This window comes from Artemia franciscana, chromosome 7, assembly GCF_032884065.1.
Source record: "Artemia franciscana chromosome 7, ASM3288406v1, whole genome shotgun sequence".
NCBI lineage: Eukaryota > Metazoa > Arthropoda > Branchiopoda > Anostraca > Artemiidae > Artemia > Artemia franciscana.
The window spans coordinates 61495236-61514243 of NC_088869.1; the positions used below are offsets into that span (position 1 = coordinate 61495236).

The window sequence follows — 19008 nt, forward strand, 5'->3', positions numbered from 1 at the left end:
TTTTTTAATATATATTTTGGGTCAGGGGTTATTTCGTCCAAAGTTATGTCATTCCATGGAGAGTTTAGAGGTTGAAATGGACCAGGGACCACAAGTTGAAAAAAGGACGTGTAGAAGACACGATTGATACTCGAAATTTCTAATTTCTAAGAATTACCTTTATGGTCCTCTCACACTATGCTGTAGAGCCTTTGCCCTAGCATAACTCAAGAATGTACGTTGCGTTGTGTAATCTCATGGAGGAAATTTTGTCCTTAGTTGCAATATGAAAAATTGAAATGGAATTTCTGGATCAATATATCTTGAACTTTTTCGTGCTGGATCGGAGCTTTAATCTTCATCTGTATTCCACATTTTTAACTTGCTTCTGAACTGAATAAATCATTGCGATGATTCTAATGAATTTAGACGATGAATAGGATGATTTTATGTATTTTTACTTTAGCCTAGCGCGGAAAGGACTTGTTTAAATTTAAAAGGTCATACGTAATGTAACTACTTAGAATAGAAAATTATGTAACCCATTACCCTGAATGGGATCCTGTTGCAATGCTTCTTCTCTTAAAAACAATAGTCACGGTTAGGTAGGCTATATTTTTTTTTAAATAACTCAAATTATTTATACTTAGTACCTTTAGTTAAGTATAAATTATTTATACTTAACACTAACGCATAATATTTTCCTGATTGGGAACTGAAGGGGCTTTAACTTAAAAAATTGCCACCAGAAAATAAGTGACAACCCAAAAAATATACAAAATTACTGGAGCAATCGTAAAAATATTTAATATTTTAGGAGTGTGCGGCCAAGACCCACATACCTTGTAGTCTAAGCACCTGCTTGTGTACTAATAGAAGTAAATATTCATTTTTGCTAGAGATCCCATTTGAGGGGAAGTGGTGTCATAAACCTCTTAAGGCTTAAAAAATATGCCATAAAACAAAGAAAGATGAAACTTTCCTGAAAGTATGGCAGAAGGCCACGTTTATTAATGCTTGTGTGATTTTGTCATGAATTTTTTTTTCTTTTGACAGATTCTGATAAAACCCAAATATCTACACTTCCGCCCATCCCCAAAAGTCTTGTAAATTATATGCGCTTCAATGGAGCTGCTCAGAATACCCCCACTTCAAGTCCAAGAAGTACTCCGAGTAGAGAAGGAACTCCTGGAAGAAGGCCTCCGCATCCACCTCCTGTTTTCTCTTTTGATGAATTAAACTCCAGTCTGGGTAGTCTTTCAGTTTCTTCTGTAGTTGATGAAGAGGGAAGTTCAACAACCCCATTAAGAAGAAATAGTTTAATGGGCCAGCAATTGAGCGTCCTGAAGAAAGAAATGGTAATTTTAAATGAAACTTATTTATGCCTGGTTTTTAGTTAGTTTGAAGTTTGCAATTGTAATGCGAATCTCGCACTGAGCTGCAATTCTACGTCTTTACTAATTCTAGCATTTACTAATTCTAGCATTTACTAATTCTAATTCTTTACATCTTTACTGATTTACTAATTCATCTTTACTAATTCTACGTCTTTACTAATTCTTTACTAATTCCAGCATTTACTAATTCTAATTCTTTACATCTTACAGCCCCCCCGCGCGCGTAAGTCGTTACGCGCCATAATAGTTACGCGCCATTGTAGTTGTGTCCCTATGTCCCACCTGTGAATATAGATAGATATATATATATATATGGTTTTAACTACGTAAAACTTGCGAATATACAACATTCTTTGCTGTCCCATTGTCTTTGCATATAAATAGATTGTCAGGTTTACCGACTCTTGAACATGCAACATATAATGGTCCATGGGAAAACAATCTGTATTCAGATCTATACCTCATGATTCTAATGATTGCCCTTGAGCTTTGTTGATGGTGATTGCTAATCGACCATTCCCTGTCCCGGTGTCCCGGTCGTCATTTACATCCCCCTGTTTCCCCCGGTGTCCCCGTTGTAGTTGTGTCCCTGTGTCCCGGTCGTCATTTATATTCCCTGTGTCCCGGTCGTCATTTGTATCCCGGTGTCCCGGTCTGTATATACATTCGTTTTTTAGTTTTGTTTTTCTCCTTTATTTTTTTCCTTTTTTTTTCTTTTTTAGCTTATTTAGATTTTTAGATTTTTTAGTTTTTTTATTAGTTTTTAGTTTTTTTTTCTTTTTAGTTTTTTCGTCCCGGTCGTCATTTATATCCCCCTGTTTCCCCCGGTGTCCCCGTTGTAGTTGTGTCCCTGTGTCCCGGTCGTCATTTATATTTTTAGTTTTTTTAGTTTTTTTAGTTTTTTTAGTTTTTTAGCTTTTTTACTTTTTTTATTAGTTTTTAGTTTTTTTGTAGTTTTTGCCTTTTTTTAGTTTTTTCAGTTTTTTTTTTAGTTTTTTATTGGTTTTTACCTTTATTTTAGCTTATTTTTCAGTTTTTTCCTTTTTTTTAGTTTTTTTAGTTTTTATTTTTTTTAGTTTTTTACCTTTTTTTTAGTTTTTTTAGTTTTTTTAGTTTTTTAGCTTTTTTATTTTTTTTATTAGTTTTTAGTTTTTTTTGTAGTTTTTGCCTTTTTTTTAGTTTTTTTAGTTTTTTAGCTTTTTTATTAGTTTTTAGTTTTTTTTGTAGTTTTTGCCTTTTTTTAGTTTTTTTAGTTTTTTAGCTTTTTTATTTTTTTTATTAGTTTTTAGTTTTTTTTTGTAGTTTTTGCCTTTTTTTAGTTTTTTCAGTTTTGACGTCACCTGATCCAGTTTTTTCAGGTGACGTCACCTGATCCACGATCCACAGATCCACAGACAACTTATTTTTATATATATAGATAGTTTTTTTTTTTTACTTATGTCCTGGTCGTCATTTATACTCCCTGTGTCCCGGTGCTTTGTTGATTGCTAATCGAACATTTCTTTTGTCCTGGTCGCTTTCTCTTTGAGTGTCGTCATTTATTAGTTTTTTCCTTTTTTTCTTTTTAGTTTTTTATTGGTTTTTACCTTTATTTTAGCTTATTTTTCAGTTTTTTCCTTTTTTTTAGTTTTTTTTTTATTTTTTATTTTTTTTAGTTTTTTACCTTTTTTTAGTTTTTTTAGTTTTTTTAGTTTTTTAGCTTTTTTACTTTTTTTATTAGTTTTTAGTTTTTTTTTGTAGTTTCTGCCTTTTTTTAGTTTTTTCAGTTTTTTTTTTAGTTTTTTATTGGTTTTTACCTTTATAGTTTTTTTAGTTTTTTAGCTTTTTTATTTTTTTTATTAGTTTTTAGTTTTTTTTGTAGTTTTTGCCTTTTTTTAGTTTTTTTAGTTTTTTAGCTTTTTTATTAGTTTTTAGTTTTTTTTGTAGTTTTTGCCTTTTTTTAGTTTTTTTAGTTTTTTAGCTTTTTTATTTTTTTTATTAGTTTTTAGTTTTTTTTGTAGTTTTTGCCTTTTTTTAGTTTTTTCAGTTTTGACGTCACCTGATCCAGTTTTTTCAGGTGACGTCACCTGACACATCCACAGACAGACAACTTATTTTTATATAGATAGATATATATATATACATATATACATATATATATATATATATACATATATATATATATATATATATATATATATATATATATATATATATATATATATATATATATATATATATATATATATATATATATATATATATATATATATATATATATATATATATATATATAGAAAATATGTAATATTTAAAAAAATAAATCTAATTGCTAAACAGTAGTTTCGCAAGCAAACTATGTATAAGCCGTAAAGGCATTTAACACTGAATACAAAGGCCTATATACAAAATTCGCATGGTTCTTATGCGAGTTTTTATTGGATTCGGTGAGAAGCAAGCAATAAAAAAAAAAAAAAATCAGTGTTAAGGGACTGAACATTCCGAATATTCGAAACATCAGATTTCATGAGTTGCATAACACGGAAAATTCCTAAAATACCAAGAAAATAGAATTTAATGCTTTAAACTAGTTAAGTGGAAAATTACACAACCATACATGTGTTAAAACATTTGGATTAAATCGGGAATTCCATTTTTAACGAAAAAGTTCTTGATTTCTTATTTTTTTACACTCATGGGCGCCAAGTCTAAGAATAAAGAACGTGTGTGAAGCGAAAATAAAATATAGATGTCGGAGTAGTCACTCTTTGAGAGAGGCTGTCAGATTAGAGATTAGAGCGAAAAAAATATATCATCATAGAGTTGTAGAAAGTGCAACTTTCCTGATTGTAACTTTCCTTTCCTGAAAGTAGATTCAGCAAGAATTTGTTTATTTTTCTGTCTCGTTCTTTTGCAGAAGGAGCTACATCCTTCTTGCTTTATTGGACGTCTTAACAAGAATTTATTCATTGTTCTATCCTCCTTTTTTGAATTACAAGGTTGTATATACAAGGGAAATTTTGTTGTGTTCAAATCTTATGGAAAAGAATATGCAGACAACAGATAGTAGAATATGCAGAAAGGATATTCAGTTATTCATGTTCAAAGGAAAGCTACACTTTCTTAAGTTGTAACAAGTTTCTACATGTTGAAAGAACATATTCAGTCATTCATGTTCAAAGGAAAGCTACACAAAAACTTAACCAATTTAAATAAACAGGTTTGAGTTTCACTGTCCTTGGTACACTAAGTTACTAACTATCTTGTTTACTAAACTAACTAAGTTACTAAACTAATATCTTGTTTTTGGTTGATTTTATTTTGTTTTGGTTGATGTTGTAGCATTGCAAACACAACCATTAATCTGCAGCAAACTGGATAAAAGGATAGTGATTGGATGAATAAAATTATGTTAGGCTAGCCCTAGCATCTTGTTAATAAACAGGAATTGAAAAGAAGTATATATTTCATGGAATATCTAAAAATCTAAGCTATGTATTGGTTTGTTTATTATTAAAATTATTCAACGCTTCAGATTACCTGGTGTTGACTTTCTTGCAAGAACATTGTTTTGGAAAGACCATTTTGTTGTATTTATCCCTTCCAAGTATTTATTTTAAAAATGTATCACTTTTATTTCTTGACTTGTATCACATAAAGCAGAAATATTGAATTCATTGTTTCGCTATAGAAACCAAGAACCGAAATTCAGATATGACATATTCAAGTGCAAAAAATGACTTGTATCGAAATATCAACTTGGTTTGTTACAACCAAAGGAAAAACCGTAGAAAATCCTGGTTTTCCGATATGAATAAACCTAAGATGGAGCCAGGTGGCTAAAAAGTTTCATTTTGGTGTCAGAAATGTAGTATTTTCTTTTTAAAGTTCAGGAAAAGGCCATCTCTGAAAATGTTCCAGCATGCCTGCTGGAAAACCCTCAAACATAACCCCCTTATTTTAGGGACTCCCCTTTCCTTAATTTTACAAAGAAATTCGGCTCCATTTAATCCAAAAAACAAAATTCTGATGATGTAGGTGTCATTAAAACAGAATATCTCTGTCTGGACCAAACGCGAAAATACAATTTTTTTTTAAAAGATTTTTCGGGCTGGCGTCCGCTTATAGTTTTCTGTCAATTATTCGGATCTCTTGTCGAAGCTCTAGAAGTTATGACAAGACAGCACAATCAAGTCTAAATGATTTGGCAATATAAACTAAAAAAGTTTGAAATGGACGAGATAAGGTAATCCTCTCAAGAGTCTTGGGGAAAGTAAATGCTTCAAAAATTACCCTCGATGTAATTCAAATTAGTTTTAGTTCTGAAATGAAATATCATGGCTCATCTTAGCTAAGCAATTCCCAATATAACAGCCAAGGCCGTATCTAAGGGGGGATAGGGGGTTTGACCCCCCCCCCTGAAATGCTGGTCCGATTCTTAAAAACGTAACAAAATGGGTATAAACAAACTTTTGATGATTTGTTTTTTTTTTGTGTGATGATTAAAGTTCTTCTCAGTTTACGTAATTTCTTACATACCATCAACCTCATCTCTTACGTAACCAGCAAATCTTTCATATCAGCGAATCGTGCCAGGTCACCATCAGCATATGAATTCTGCGATTTGTTGTATATTTCTAAGACTCATTTTGTTTTTAAAGTACCAAGTGCACCAAAATGTTTACAACGTTGTTAACTGCAATTTTTTCAGTAGACCAAAGTGAAAACATTTTTTTTTCCACCTGTCTCAGCCTTAGGTCCATTCATATCTGAAAACCAGACTTTCCTGCGATTTTTCTTTTGGTTGTTAAAAACCAAGTTAATAACTGGTTGTCCAAAATACTTGGTTTAATTAAACTTGGTTAATATTTCGATACAAGTCGTTTTTTGCACTTGAATTTGTCAGGTCTGCATTCCCTTTCTTCGTTTCTGAAGCGAAACAGTGAATTTCATATTTTTGCTTTATGTGATACAAGTCAAGTAGTAAAAGTGGTACTTTTTTAAAATAAATATTTGGAAAGGATAAATATAACAAAGTTGGACAATTATTCTTTCCGAAAACATGTTTTTGCAGGTAAGTCGACAACTAATATTCTGAAGCGCTGAATAATTTTATAATTAATAAAATTAACCTACAGCTTAGTTTTTTAGTGACTCCATGAAATATATACTTCTCTTCAATTCTTGATTGTTAACAAGATAATTTTTTAATTAAGATACAAGAAAAACTTTTCGTATCTTAATTAAAGACGACTGAAAACAACCCTGTGCCCCAATTTATATATTTCCCATCTATTCTGTCACTTGTCTTTGTCTTGTCTCGCACCAACCTGAAAGAAACTAACGAAGAAACCGTTTTCCTCGATTTTTATACGACGTAAACTTGAGTGAGTGGCGTATAATACAAAAGTACCAAAATTCCTTCTTCTTGCGAAAAAAGCTCAAATTCTCAAAATTTGGAAAGCCTTATTTTCTACGGGAGGAGGTGTATTTCGTGGGGGCGGTATTTATTGGGAGGTATTTTCCACAAGGTGGGGGGTGTGGGTATTTTCCGTTAGGGGGGGGGGGTATTTCACAGAGGGGGGGTATTTTCCGGAGGTACCTTCTGAGAGGATATTTTATCGGAGGGGGGATATGATTTCTGGAGAGGGGGGCTATTTTACGCGGGAGTAATTGTGGTGGGGTCGATAGGGTATTTTCCGGGGAGTATTTTCTGCAGGTGAAATTTTTCGTGAATTGGCAGCTCTGTTGATATGAATTGGAATCGATTACAAATAGAGAAACTTTGATGACAGTAATTCCTATTTTGTGTTGGCAGTAAACTCATCAGTAGTGTCAAGGAAGAGAGAATTTAGATCTGACTTTTTGAATTATTTTTTTGTAAGAAAGTAAATAAGTTGGTTCCTTCTAGAAGTTTGATATTTTTTTCATAAATACATATTTTATTGAGTTCTACTTGATTTTAATCATTTGACATGTTGTGACACATGTAAATACATACTTATATTTTATTGACGAATTTGATAATATGACAGTTTCAAATAATGGTTTATGAATGATTTATTCACTCTGTTAATTTAATTTTGCATTCTTTAGCCAGCTTTAAGTTTTTTCATTATTTTAAACTTTTTCTATGTTTTTGTTCTCGAAATTTGAATTTGGCCCTTCGGGGCTTGTGATAGCCATTCCTTTTATTACAGTTTTTTCAACGGAAAATGATACAGGCATACCAGCACCAGGGTGGTGCTGAAATCGAATTGAAATAGGCCTATTATCCAGTGTCCAGGGCCGTATCTAGTTTTCTTTTTTTTTTTGGGGGGGTTACAAAATAATTATTTCGGTGGGGGGGGGGGGGTAGAAATAAAATGAAAAAACGCATCCAAAATTTATTTATATTCTTTTTTTTTACGTTTTTACGAGTTGGACTAACATTTCGGGGAGGAGGTTCAAACCCGTTACCCCCTCCCCCCGCCTGGATACGGCTTTGACAGTGTCTATTAATTTTTTTTTTAATTTGCTTCAAATTGTAAAAAAAATCCCCTTCCAGGGACCCGTCTGACTGAACATCAAACAGTAAACTATGTGAAATATGTGGTTCTATCCCGCTTTATTGGGCTTTAAATAGAGAAAGGTCGTTTTTGGCCATCTGTCTAGGGTCAAACGAAAAGCATGTTGTCCCCCAACAAGGTGGAAGGAGGTCGCAAGGAACAATTTAAAGGAAATGGGAACTTCTTTGCAGAGTGTAAAGAGGGAGGCTTTGTATGATTAGGGTGGAGGAAGAGTGTGCGTAGCTGAATGACCTCATTGGTGCTTTAGTGAGTTATTAGCAGTAATAATAGTATCTACCCTTATAGGACTCACCAAATTCGCAATTTTCTAGGCCAAATTGAGACAAATGGATATGCAACTGCTCTGCCATCTATGGTCTGTGCATGAACGAATCCAAGATCTTAGGCAGAGCCTTAGTGAATCAAACTGTTCAAATATATCTGACTCCGACTACTATAATAGCTTTGATTTTGATGAAGCTGATGAAACAGACTATGAAGAAAATGTGTATGACGAGCCAGCTGCCACTGAATCCGAAGCTATTGTGAATGATAGCTCTTCCCCATTTGATATTCGGACATGTACTATGAGACAAACTAGCCTATAATGAACTGCTAATTTTATTAATGGCAATATATTTTTTACTAGTGCGTAGTTCCTTAATAGTTTGAGTGATTGTTTAAACGCATGGTTGTATTGTAGAATTCCAGCTTGTATTTTAAGCCATAATCAGCACGTTTCAAAGAAGTTCAAGTTTATGTTTTATGCTCCGTTTTTCATTTGGATTGCCATATTGCAACACTCGACAAAATATCATTATCATAGGCACGACCCAAACATGGTATCGTTTAATTAATCGATTAGTATAAAAATAAATTAAAGTTTGTCATAATCAAAATTTTGTTAATGAAATGCGATCAAACGCACGTTTGATCGCAAGTTACGAATCGCAAAGTTACGAATCTCTAAAAGCAAAAACAAAACTCAGCACAGAGCTTTGAGAACAATTCAGTGACCTGAATTAAATCGGTGTTTAATTAATTAATTAATTAATCGGTGTTTCCTCCCAAGAAAATTGAAGCTATGTCCCTGTGCAAAGTGCAACTACTTAAAATAAGCTTTGAAAGAACATTTATCAAATTTACTTCTATTATATGGAGTATATTTATTGTTGCTTGATATTTTTTTTTTTTTTTTTTTTTTTTTGGATCAATTTGAAAAGATTTAAAATTGTTCGTTTTCAATTGTCAATGCTTCTTCTTTCCACGCTAAGTATAATATGAAATGGATTTCAGTGCAATATATTGCGCTATACATTATATTGGACAGTGCAATATATGAATATATTGTAATTTCAGTGCAAAAATAAATTACAAGAATTAGCGACTGGTCTAAATATTTTTGAAGGGGTTAGTAGCGCCGTTATCCCGTTAGTAGCGCCTTTGGGCTCACGTTAAAACGGTTTTTATAAGAGTTTAACTTTCATGGAAAATGTAAGTAGCATTAAAATATTAAAATTAGGGTCCATAATCGTCTAAGTTCAATGTAGAAAGGGCTTTATTTTGAAAGAGCAACTTATTATAGAAGACTGACATAATCTATTATATTGTACTGAAATCATCTTCAGCAGACATATATTACATGTGACAAAACCAGTATTTGACTTTTAAAGGTAGAAAATACGGATGTAGGGATTTCATGTTATTAGAGAGATATCAGATATACTATCTAAAATTTTCCTCCTAATTTTTCAAAAAGTTTTAAGTAGTGATGGCGACATAAAAATGTGAAATGAAAATCACGTATTAGTTTTTAAACATAAGTCTGAACGTTATTTATCTTGGACATGCTAATGTAATTCTGCCATATTCTACAAAAAAAAACAACAATAAAAAACAGCGTTCTTTTTAGACACCAATACCAGTTGTAATCACACCTGGATGGGGTGAAGCCCTCCCCCTGAGATTTGTCTAGGACCTCCTCCCCTGGAAAAATCAAATGATGGTCTTAGAATTCTCTTTTGTTTTCGACCCAATCCAACCTCCAAGGGAAACTTTCGATCTTGCAAATCATTATTTTGATAATTTAATTTGCTAAAATTTATCCTATTCCGTTTTTTTTTCTAGAAAAGGTGCACATTTTTTTTTTTTAATTTATTGTCAAACATGAGTTAGGTTATAGACACTTTAAAAACTTCATTTTAACACTTTTATGGTCGAGTTTATGAAAAATCGACGGTAAATATAGAGCAGTTCATAAAATTTGATTTAATTTCGTAGCTTTTTAATTTTCATTGTTTCTTTGTACTAAATTCACCTGTAATTTTGTTTTTAGCTCTTCGGAAAAATCATTATGCTTATCTAGAATAAACCAAATTACGATAAAAATTAATAAAATAAAATTGGAAAATAATTTTAAAATTATTAATACAGTTAGTTTTAGCTAGCTAGAATACAAAACATTTTACTAGGGATTTAAAGGGAGAGAAAGGGGACAACTTAAATATAATATCGACAAGGACATACACGGGAGGTGGGGATTAGGGCTACTTTTTAACACACAGATGAATTCTAGTAAAATAAACAAATTGCCCGTGTCGACAGGACTAAAAAAAAAACGAACAAGACTTGTCTGTCGGGTTCGCGTTTCAATCTCTCTCGAAACGTGTCTTAGATCAAAAGAATGACTACAACAATTTAGAGAAACTAAGTTGTTAATTATTTACTAATAAAATCAAGTAATTACTTAATTAGCATTAAGTAGTTAACAAGACCTAAGAAGAATTACTAAGAAGACTAGTTTGGATAATTGCAAGAAGAAATGAAGGGATAACTTCATTTCAAAATTATTTGAATCGTAATATTCCGGGGAAGTGATATATAATTAAACTTTTTTTTTACAAAAGAGGGCGATGTCGAAACTCTTTGCATTGGTTTTCTTCTCTTTTTGAGTTTAAATTTTTGAATTTTAATAATTCAAGTGATGCTTCTAATATTTTTCAAACCAACTAAGCATTTCTAACAGGACTATTACGCTTAGCTACATAAGTAGATATCTTGATAGGATAATGCATTTTTTCGGTACTTGTTAATTATTCAGAACACACTCAAGAATTTTGATCTGTAGATCTGCAAAAATCGGTTTCATATTTCATAGCTACAATACTTGTTAAGTTTGACAGAATGGAATTTGGACAGCATGAAGTTAGAAAACAATTCTTGCTTCATAACATGCAGAATAAATATAGCTAAAACATATTGCATGCAGACCCGCTATAATTTACCCCCAACCCCTCCTAATGTGCAAATATATAGCCCAAATTATATAAGTCCAATGCATTCTGTCACCCGTCACTTTTCTTTTGTGGCTATGAAACTGGTTTTCTTGATCTTAAATTTTGATCAAAATTCTTGAATATGTTCTGAATAGTTAACAAATATCATTTTTTCATACAATATTATCATTAATCTAAACAAGGGAAACATGTCGATTAATTTAGTTTAAAATGGTATAAAAATTTTACATTCTCAGAACTTCAATCAAATTTTGTAAACTGGATTACTTTCAGAGTCTCGTTAAAGCTAGTACAGGCTGCCAGCCCCTTCCTTCTTGAATTCCAGTCAAAAGATGTAATCGGCTGATCGGTAACTACTCCTTCTTCCAATAACTCAAAATGCTCCTCATCCTCCGACCTCTGTCGCCTGAAATAATTTATCTCTTAAATAAGATCTTTTAGATAAGATTAAAACTTGGAACTTTGAAAGCGTGAGTATAGGGCCTAAGGGGTCAAGAGCTTCTCTCATATTAAAGAAATCTTCCAAATAGTAAATACATGCAGAGTCGTATCCAGGACTATTTTTCCGGGGAGATTACAAAAAGCACATTAAAAACTCGCTTATATTCATTTTTGTTACGTTTTTACGAGCCGGATAGACATTTCGGAGGAGGGGGGTTAAACCCGTCTACCCCCCTCCCCGGAAATGGCCTTGACTACATGAGCTTTCCTGGAAATATTGCTATGTGAAATTCAAATTTTGACGTAACGAAGGTACCCAAATTTGTACCAAATCTTTGATAATAGAGAGAATAGTATGGTGAATGTACAAAACCTTTGGTGTGAAATGGATACTTCCCAAAATATTTGTGACATCCTGATTCAATAAAAAAAAAAAGAAAAAAAAAAAGAGGAAATTTATGCCGAATAAAAATATTATATTTTATACAATTTAAGAGGATACGTTTAAAACTAAATAAGTGATACAGAAGCGTGTTGTCCTAAAGTACTTGCATAGCATCTTCATCTATGCTATAGCCTTTTCTATTTATGAGTGTTTACATTTCACATGTAGCAATTTAATTTTCGTGCAAGATTTTTATTAAAATATACACTGAAAAATACTTAGTACAAAATTATAATACCATAAAATGTTTGTTTAACTATTTGTCAACTACAGCATTATTAAAGCATGATAACGTGTTATAAATCATTTGAGGAGATAATGATTACAAAGTGTCAGACAAAACTGAAGTAAATTCATAAGTTTATAATACTACTTTTATAATGTTGTAACCGCTGAATAGCCTCAAATAAAGGTAAGTGAAGCAAGGCTTCAGGTCATAGTTCTGAATATGTCGGTAGGCTCTGTGCATGGTTGCCATGGGATCAAATATTAATATGCCTAATGGTCCTAGGATGGCTTATTGGCTTAGCACTGATTCCACGGATGTAATCTCTTATATATAACAACAAATGCTGGTTCGAGACTTGTTTTCTGAAAAGCTATGATGAATAAGTAACGTGTAATCAATAGTCACGTGTACCCAATTGTGAACAGAAGTTATTTACATTTTTTTTTAATGTCCTTTTTTGTTCTCTGCAGATAATTTTACACATTGTTCTGTTTTCGAAAGGTTGAATTTTTATTTACACATGACGTGAGATATTCTTGCTTATCCTGCAGTTTCCGGGGTTAGGAGGCGTAACTTATTCGACGTCGAATCCATATCGTTTCAAGCTTGTCGGATAAGCAATCATGTCAGGCTTGGACGCATTAGTAGACAAAATCTAGCCCTCCCTGGGACACTTCAACCTTCCTTACTCCAGCAGTGAAAGCATATATATGTTTTACCGTTTTCAACACATGGTTATTCAGAAACTATAATGTAATGGGCCTAGGCTTTACCCCCCCCATGGAAATCATACCACAGGCAAAATTGAGGAGCCGAAGAGAAAGTACACAAAAAGCTCTCAGAAACGGCGCATCGGCGTTTGTCGCCTCACCACGGTCTGATCCGTTTGTATGATTAATGTCTATTGTTGACTCTCGTTTTTTTTTTTATTTGTATCACATTTTTTTTTCTTTTTATTTGTTTTCCGTTTTTCTTCTAGTTGTTACTCCACTATTTATCTTTTTGATGTAAGTGGGTTAGAAATAAATATATATATATATATATAAAGTACAAAATAAATACCTCAAAATATCGATCAGATGTCCTAAGGGGTAAGAACAGTTTAAGGACAGGGGCTGGTTCCAACTACTTTTGACTTAAAAAAAAGAAGACTAGAACTCTCAATTTCTGATCGGACGAGCATCCATCGAGGTTTCATGATTCTGAGGACACTGCAGGGTTCTCTAACGTAGATGAATTTCCAGTCATTAAATGAATCAGCTTCAGAATACACTTTTGAAAATGATCTTTCAATTTGCCTTGGTCCTCAGCCAATCGGCTCATCATCGTATTCTAGACGACACGTTAAGTTGAACCCGTTATAATTGAAGTTAAACCACGCATCTTCAGCTACTACTTGTTATGTTCATATTAATTTAAAACGTAAGCAAACCGACCAAATACCGTCAAAACCACTGGTAATTTTATTAGGAACCAGCAACACTACATTGCATTTGTTTTTAAAACTACTAAGATAGCTTTAAAATACTAAAGACACCAAATAACGCTATTCTAAGCGATGCCAATACATCTTTTTTGTTATTTCAATTATTTGATTAAAGGATATTGCAATGATTCTTGTCACTGACTTCATTTCCCTGCGTCTTAAAAATTGAAACGACTCCATGTCAATAATGTTGTGGAACATAAAATAGTGTGGAGTTGATCTCCATATTTTATACATAACATAATTTTAAAATTTTTTAGATTTACGTCGTTTTATTAACATTTATGGTCTATTAACACAAAGTATTTGATTAACACCAAAATTGGTGTTTACTAAAAACTTGAAACTTTCTTCCCGCGGATGATAAATTCAAGAAATTAACATAGTTATTATGTTATATTCATAAAATGATATTCATCGTCCTCGATATTATTTCTCAAAAATGGCTCACTATTTTTTTTCTGAAAGTCGGCACACTAAAATTTCCTGGTATGAAAAAAACGATTTAGATAGGTCACAATTTTGAGATAATAACAAAATCCAAAGATTCAAGACGCATCCCATCTGTCGATATCAAGAGTTTATTTTTCAAATAGATATTTTTACATTGGCAAAAAGCCAGTTTTTAGTTGTTGCACAAATTGAGACTCCCGACATTGAATAGCGGACAAGTGGACAGCATTTGCTACATTCTTTTCGCAGATAATGGACATTCATACTTAAAATAGTGTAGAGTTTTAATAAGTTATTTGATACCCCCCCCCCTGGTTGTCGACTTAAAAAAAGGTGCAAGAACACAGAAATAAAATACTACAAATGAACTTTGAAGAGGCATAATATATACTTTATTCTAAAATAAATTTTACATAGGAGGGATTGGGGCAGACCTCGGTTATCATCCTTAACTTTGCCGACATGCACCATAATGGCTATGAAACCCCTAACAATGCAACCCCGACTTATGAATGATAGTAATTACTGCCTTATTTCAATAAAAAAAAGAAAGTCTAAGGCTGCCTGAAGTTGGATAAGTTGTCCAAGTTTATGTCTATGTGGTCAACTGAAGCGCAGTCACTCCCACTTCTTTGGATCCAAACGCTATATGTCTTATCTCTATTACATTCAGTTTATCCCGAAGCGTTAAATTTAAGTTCTGACAGAAGATGGATAGGTGACGGGCGACATCACAGAGAAGAATCTGGCAAACGTGTCAAATTAAAAGTGAAATCCTCTTATTCTCTACATCTTTTAAGAATATCAAAGAAAAAACTCTGGAAAGACTATCTAAATCAGAAAAAATAGCAAATCATCACCAGGGCATAGACCTGAGCCTTTTATTGACTTAGACCAAATTCGATGGCCAAAGCAAATGAATTCTTCGACTCTGGTCCGAAATAGAAGTGAACCAAATATTCTCTTCCTGACGAGTTTTTTAGAGGGAGGGGGGCTGTGAAATCCGGCTGCACATTTGACTCCTTTCAGAAAGCGAAAGTATTCACGATTGATCAGCCGTACCAGAATAAAATAAAAACTATGATATTTTCCCTTTATTTAATTCTGATTTCATCAGAAGATTCAGTTTGCCAATTATACAGATTAAAATTATTGCATGATTCTGATTCAAACAAGACGCAATAGCTATCAGCTAAGCAGTTGGTAACTATCAACAGAGGGATCAATGCCTCCCTTTGTGTCCCAAACAATACTGACAGAAAATCTTTGCGTGATAATGCTTCAAACAAGGTGCAACAGTGCTAACCCCAACTTGGTCCCTGAAAGCAGCTGACGTCCAGGCCCTCAATGTGTTTGACCACTCCTGCCTATCACTATCATTCACATCGATAGTCAATAGTGCCGAATTATGAATACGCTGCCGTAAAAAAAATGACATCGGTTCATTAATAATAATAAAAAAAAAAAAACACCGCCTAAATGGTTTGGCCACGTTCTTCGGAGGCCAAATAGCGCCCTCACAAAAAAAGCGTAAAACTGTAAACCCCTGAGCCATTGGAAGAAGATGTGGAGATTACAAGTAAAGACTTGGCTCAATGCAGTAAAGACCGAACTGGAACCAATTGAGGGCTTTCAACGCCACGGTCGAAGATGAAATAAGCAATGACTAGAGATTACTGCACCATCCACTGAAGACCGAGCAGTGTAGCACACGAACGTCTGTAAAATCCTAACGGCAGAGCGAGCTGAAGAGTTTGTGTCCTGAGAAAAGTACAAGAAAGTAAATATAACAATATTGCAATTTTTTCTATTAGTAATGAGGGGGGGGAGTATTGTAGAGGCCAAGACCCCACTGATAAAGACTGTCACTTTCATACAGCCTATATTTTCCTTGACATCAAAGCTGTATTCAAACTGAGCACCAGTTTTGTCACTTTCAAAATAAGAGTAAATTGGATGTTTCTGCAATGTGAATAAAATATAATAAAGTCTCGGATTACATTTGTCTGCAAATTTAAATTGTCAAATGCTCGCTATTTTCAAAAGCGGGATCAGATTAGATTATCATAGAAACAGTAGAAGGATGGAACAGTCCTTATGACAAAACAAAAAGTGAGCGAAAGAAACACATTTTCAGTCTAAAAAAGATAATGGAAGAAAAATAATAGATTGTGAAAATTGGTTCCCAAGAAACAGGTGGAGATTGTGCTCAGCAATTTCATAGAGATTTAAACTAAATCATCTTCTGTGAGTTCATTGGCACCTCAACAGCATGTATTATGATGTCGTTTACTATGTACTCAGAGCCGCTCCTAGGATTAGTGACACCCGGGGAGAAATTAATTACAGGGCCTCTTCCCAACTCACGTATAAGCAAAAAAAGCAGAATAAAAATTTGATGAAAGTAGGCAATTCCCCAGCTGCCCCCTCCCCCCAAATCCACGGGGCAACTGCCCCGGTCCCCCTAACCCTGGGGACGGCTCTGAATGTACTATACATAAGCATTTATGTTCACTGGAATAACTAGGAAGTAAACCTTATTCAGAGCTTAGAATTATAATTGAAGCTTTTTTTTTAGATGTTTATTCCTACATTCACGGCGCCAGGTACTTAAAGGTATCTGATGCCACTGTTCCTTTCCTCGTTCCAAAACCTCGAGGTTTTAAATGTCTGTTGAACCTTCTTTTAAAGGAGTCAACCGTGGGATTTGCAGGAATAATATCCCCAGAGATATCATTCTAGCCAGAGGTGCAACGCTGGATGAAGCTGTTCTTCAAATACTAAGTTCTTGGAGTGTCCTTTAGATAATTGAACCGAGCTCTGTGCCTTCGTGTCTGCCTTCACGGCTGGACAAAGGGGGGGGGGGGGCAAAGTGCAAGAGAACTCGCCTGAGGGAGGCGAATTCATGCATTTGTAGAAAACAGCCATCGACGGTACATACAACCTTTCAATTAGAGGCTAGAGCAAGTCATGTGTAGAAGCACAGCCCGCCCCTATTCTTGATGGAGGGTATCTATACTCAGTTGTGGGTCTGATGCAGGATTTGTAGAGTGAGATAATCAAGCTGGATGGCAGAAGGTTTTCGCAGCGAAGAGTAACTCCCAGCTTTCTTGCGCAGGAGGTGCTCACTTGACCAAGATGGTTATTCCAAGAGAAATCGGTGGAGAAATGAATCTCCAGTAGACAAAACTCGTCGACTCTCTTTGTAGTTTCATTTTTGAAAATTAAGCTGAGGTGTTAACGTGGCACTTTTGATCGGGCAATAAGAAGTTCCTTTCTTTTTGTGCATTGAATTTTAATCATATATTTGATAAATTCAAACTAAACACAATTTTAAATCATGCTAATTTTTGTTTGTAGGTAATATCACATTAAATCGGTGAATACTTTCAAAATGGCGTTCCCCAAGGACATAAGATTCCTTTCCTAAAGCTTAATAGATTGTCACGTTCGAGCTGCCAAAAACTTGAGAGATACAGACATCAACGGCATCAAATAGCATCTTACTTTGATAAGACCCAAAAGGCGTTAAGTGAGACATAAGGATGCGTTTAATTTGGTTAGTAAATTTAGATAGTTTCTTAGACGACACTGCTTTTCCATTTACGAGAGTTTAAATGGGTTTTTCTTTTCTGTTGATAAAGGCTCCCAGATATGAAGATGAAATACTCACAATTATTATTAATAAATGTTATTTTGTTGTGTTTTTGTTTTTAGTAAGTTTTGTTCACTGCTTAATTTAAATCAAACCCGTTTCTCTCTCTTAAATTTTCTTAAATACCGGTGGTTGAAAATTTAATCTAAATGAGGCACATTTTTTCTATTCTGAAACATAGTCGATTGACATCTATACCTATTATCTATTGACATCAATTACTTAATAGTGTCTATTGACATTAAAATGATATCTGTAATACATAAAAACTGTGGACCCAAAAAATTGACAAAAATATCTAAAAAACTTCGAGATATTGCGAAGGAGTCAGATGCGGTGGCCTCACATCTTAGGATAGGAGCCCAGGCTCATCATGGCCAGGTAATCATTGTTACCTGGCCAAATTAGATGCCAGGTAACAATTACGGCATCTAATTTGGCAGTACATATGTCGCCACTAAAGTGCCTCACCATTTTAGAATTAACTTGATTGGTTGAATTTATGCTTCAGCAAATTGCTTTGGAATTTTCTTATCCCTTCAGTCCTTATGCAAAAGGTATAACTCAATAGTTTTTTTGCTTTTTTTTCAGAAGAGGATTGTCCATTCTTACAAAGGCTAATTTTTTTTTGGGAAAAAATAGGTCACATTTTTTCTGATTACCAAAAAATCTGTCATTTTTTTTTACTATTTTTGGTCATCAAATATGTACATAAGTACGGCATCAAATAACATCTAACGTTTTAATATCCTAAGGTTTTCAGTGAGCCTATAAGAAGGGTAACAATTAAAGAGCATCAGTAGTACCGCTCTTATTAACAGAAAAGTCTAAAACGGTTCAGATAGTGCGCTGACAGGCCTATCATACTGTAGGCACAATTTGGAAGATTTTCCCAAAAGAACTGACCATTTCCTGAGGCTCAAACATTATTTTTTTTGTAGAAGACGCATCACCTTCCATCTGAATTTCGTAAATACGCTATATTATAATACATTTTTGGTGTTCAGATTTTAGTTATGTATACAGATATGGCATCAAATACTACTGTAATACTGAAATGTCTGCAAAGAGCTTTTAAAATTGGAAACAAATACTGAGTA

At 33.5% G+C, this 19008-nt stretch overlaps 2 protein-coding genes across 4 annotated transcripts in view; one reads left to right on the plus strand and one right to left on the minus strand.

Moving 5' to 3' along the window:
• Nucleotides 1-1039: 1039 nt before the first annotated feature.
• On the plus strand, nt 1040-9288 carry LOC136029569 (uncharacterized). The gene is made up of 2 exons (XM_065708059.1): nt 1040-1337; nt 8236-9288. The coding sequence occupies exons 1-2, from the start codon at nt 1095-1097 to the stop codon at nt 8509-8511; spliced, it is 519 nt and encodes a 172-aa protein (XP_065564131.1). The 5' UTR covers nt 1040-1094; the 3' UTR covers nt 8512-9288.
• Nucleotides 9289-11384: 2096 nt separating this feature from the next.
• LOC136029567 (dynein axonemal assembly factor 10-like) overlaps nt 11385-19008 on the minus strand; it is a 32921-nt gene continuing 25297 nt past the window's right edge. For all 3 annotated transcript variants that reach the window (XM_065708057.1, XM_065708056.1, XM_065708058.1), the window contains exon 6: nt 11385-11605. In XM_065708057.1, the coding sequence (XP_065564129.1) occupies nt 11440-11605 (166 nt within the window). In that variant the 3' untranslated portion in view covers nt 11385-11439. The remainder of the gene's footprint in view (nt 11606-19008) is intronic.

Coding starts and splice junctions, on each gene's coding strand:
- LOC136029569 (XM_065708059.1), top strand. CDS start 1,095: ATGCGCTTCAATGGAGCTGCTCAGAATACCCCCACTTCAAGTCCAAGA. Junction 1,338..8,235: donor GCGTCCTGAAGAAAGAAATG/GTAATTTTAAAT, acceptor GCAATTTTCTAG/GCCAAATTGAGACAAATGGA.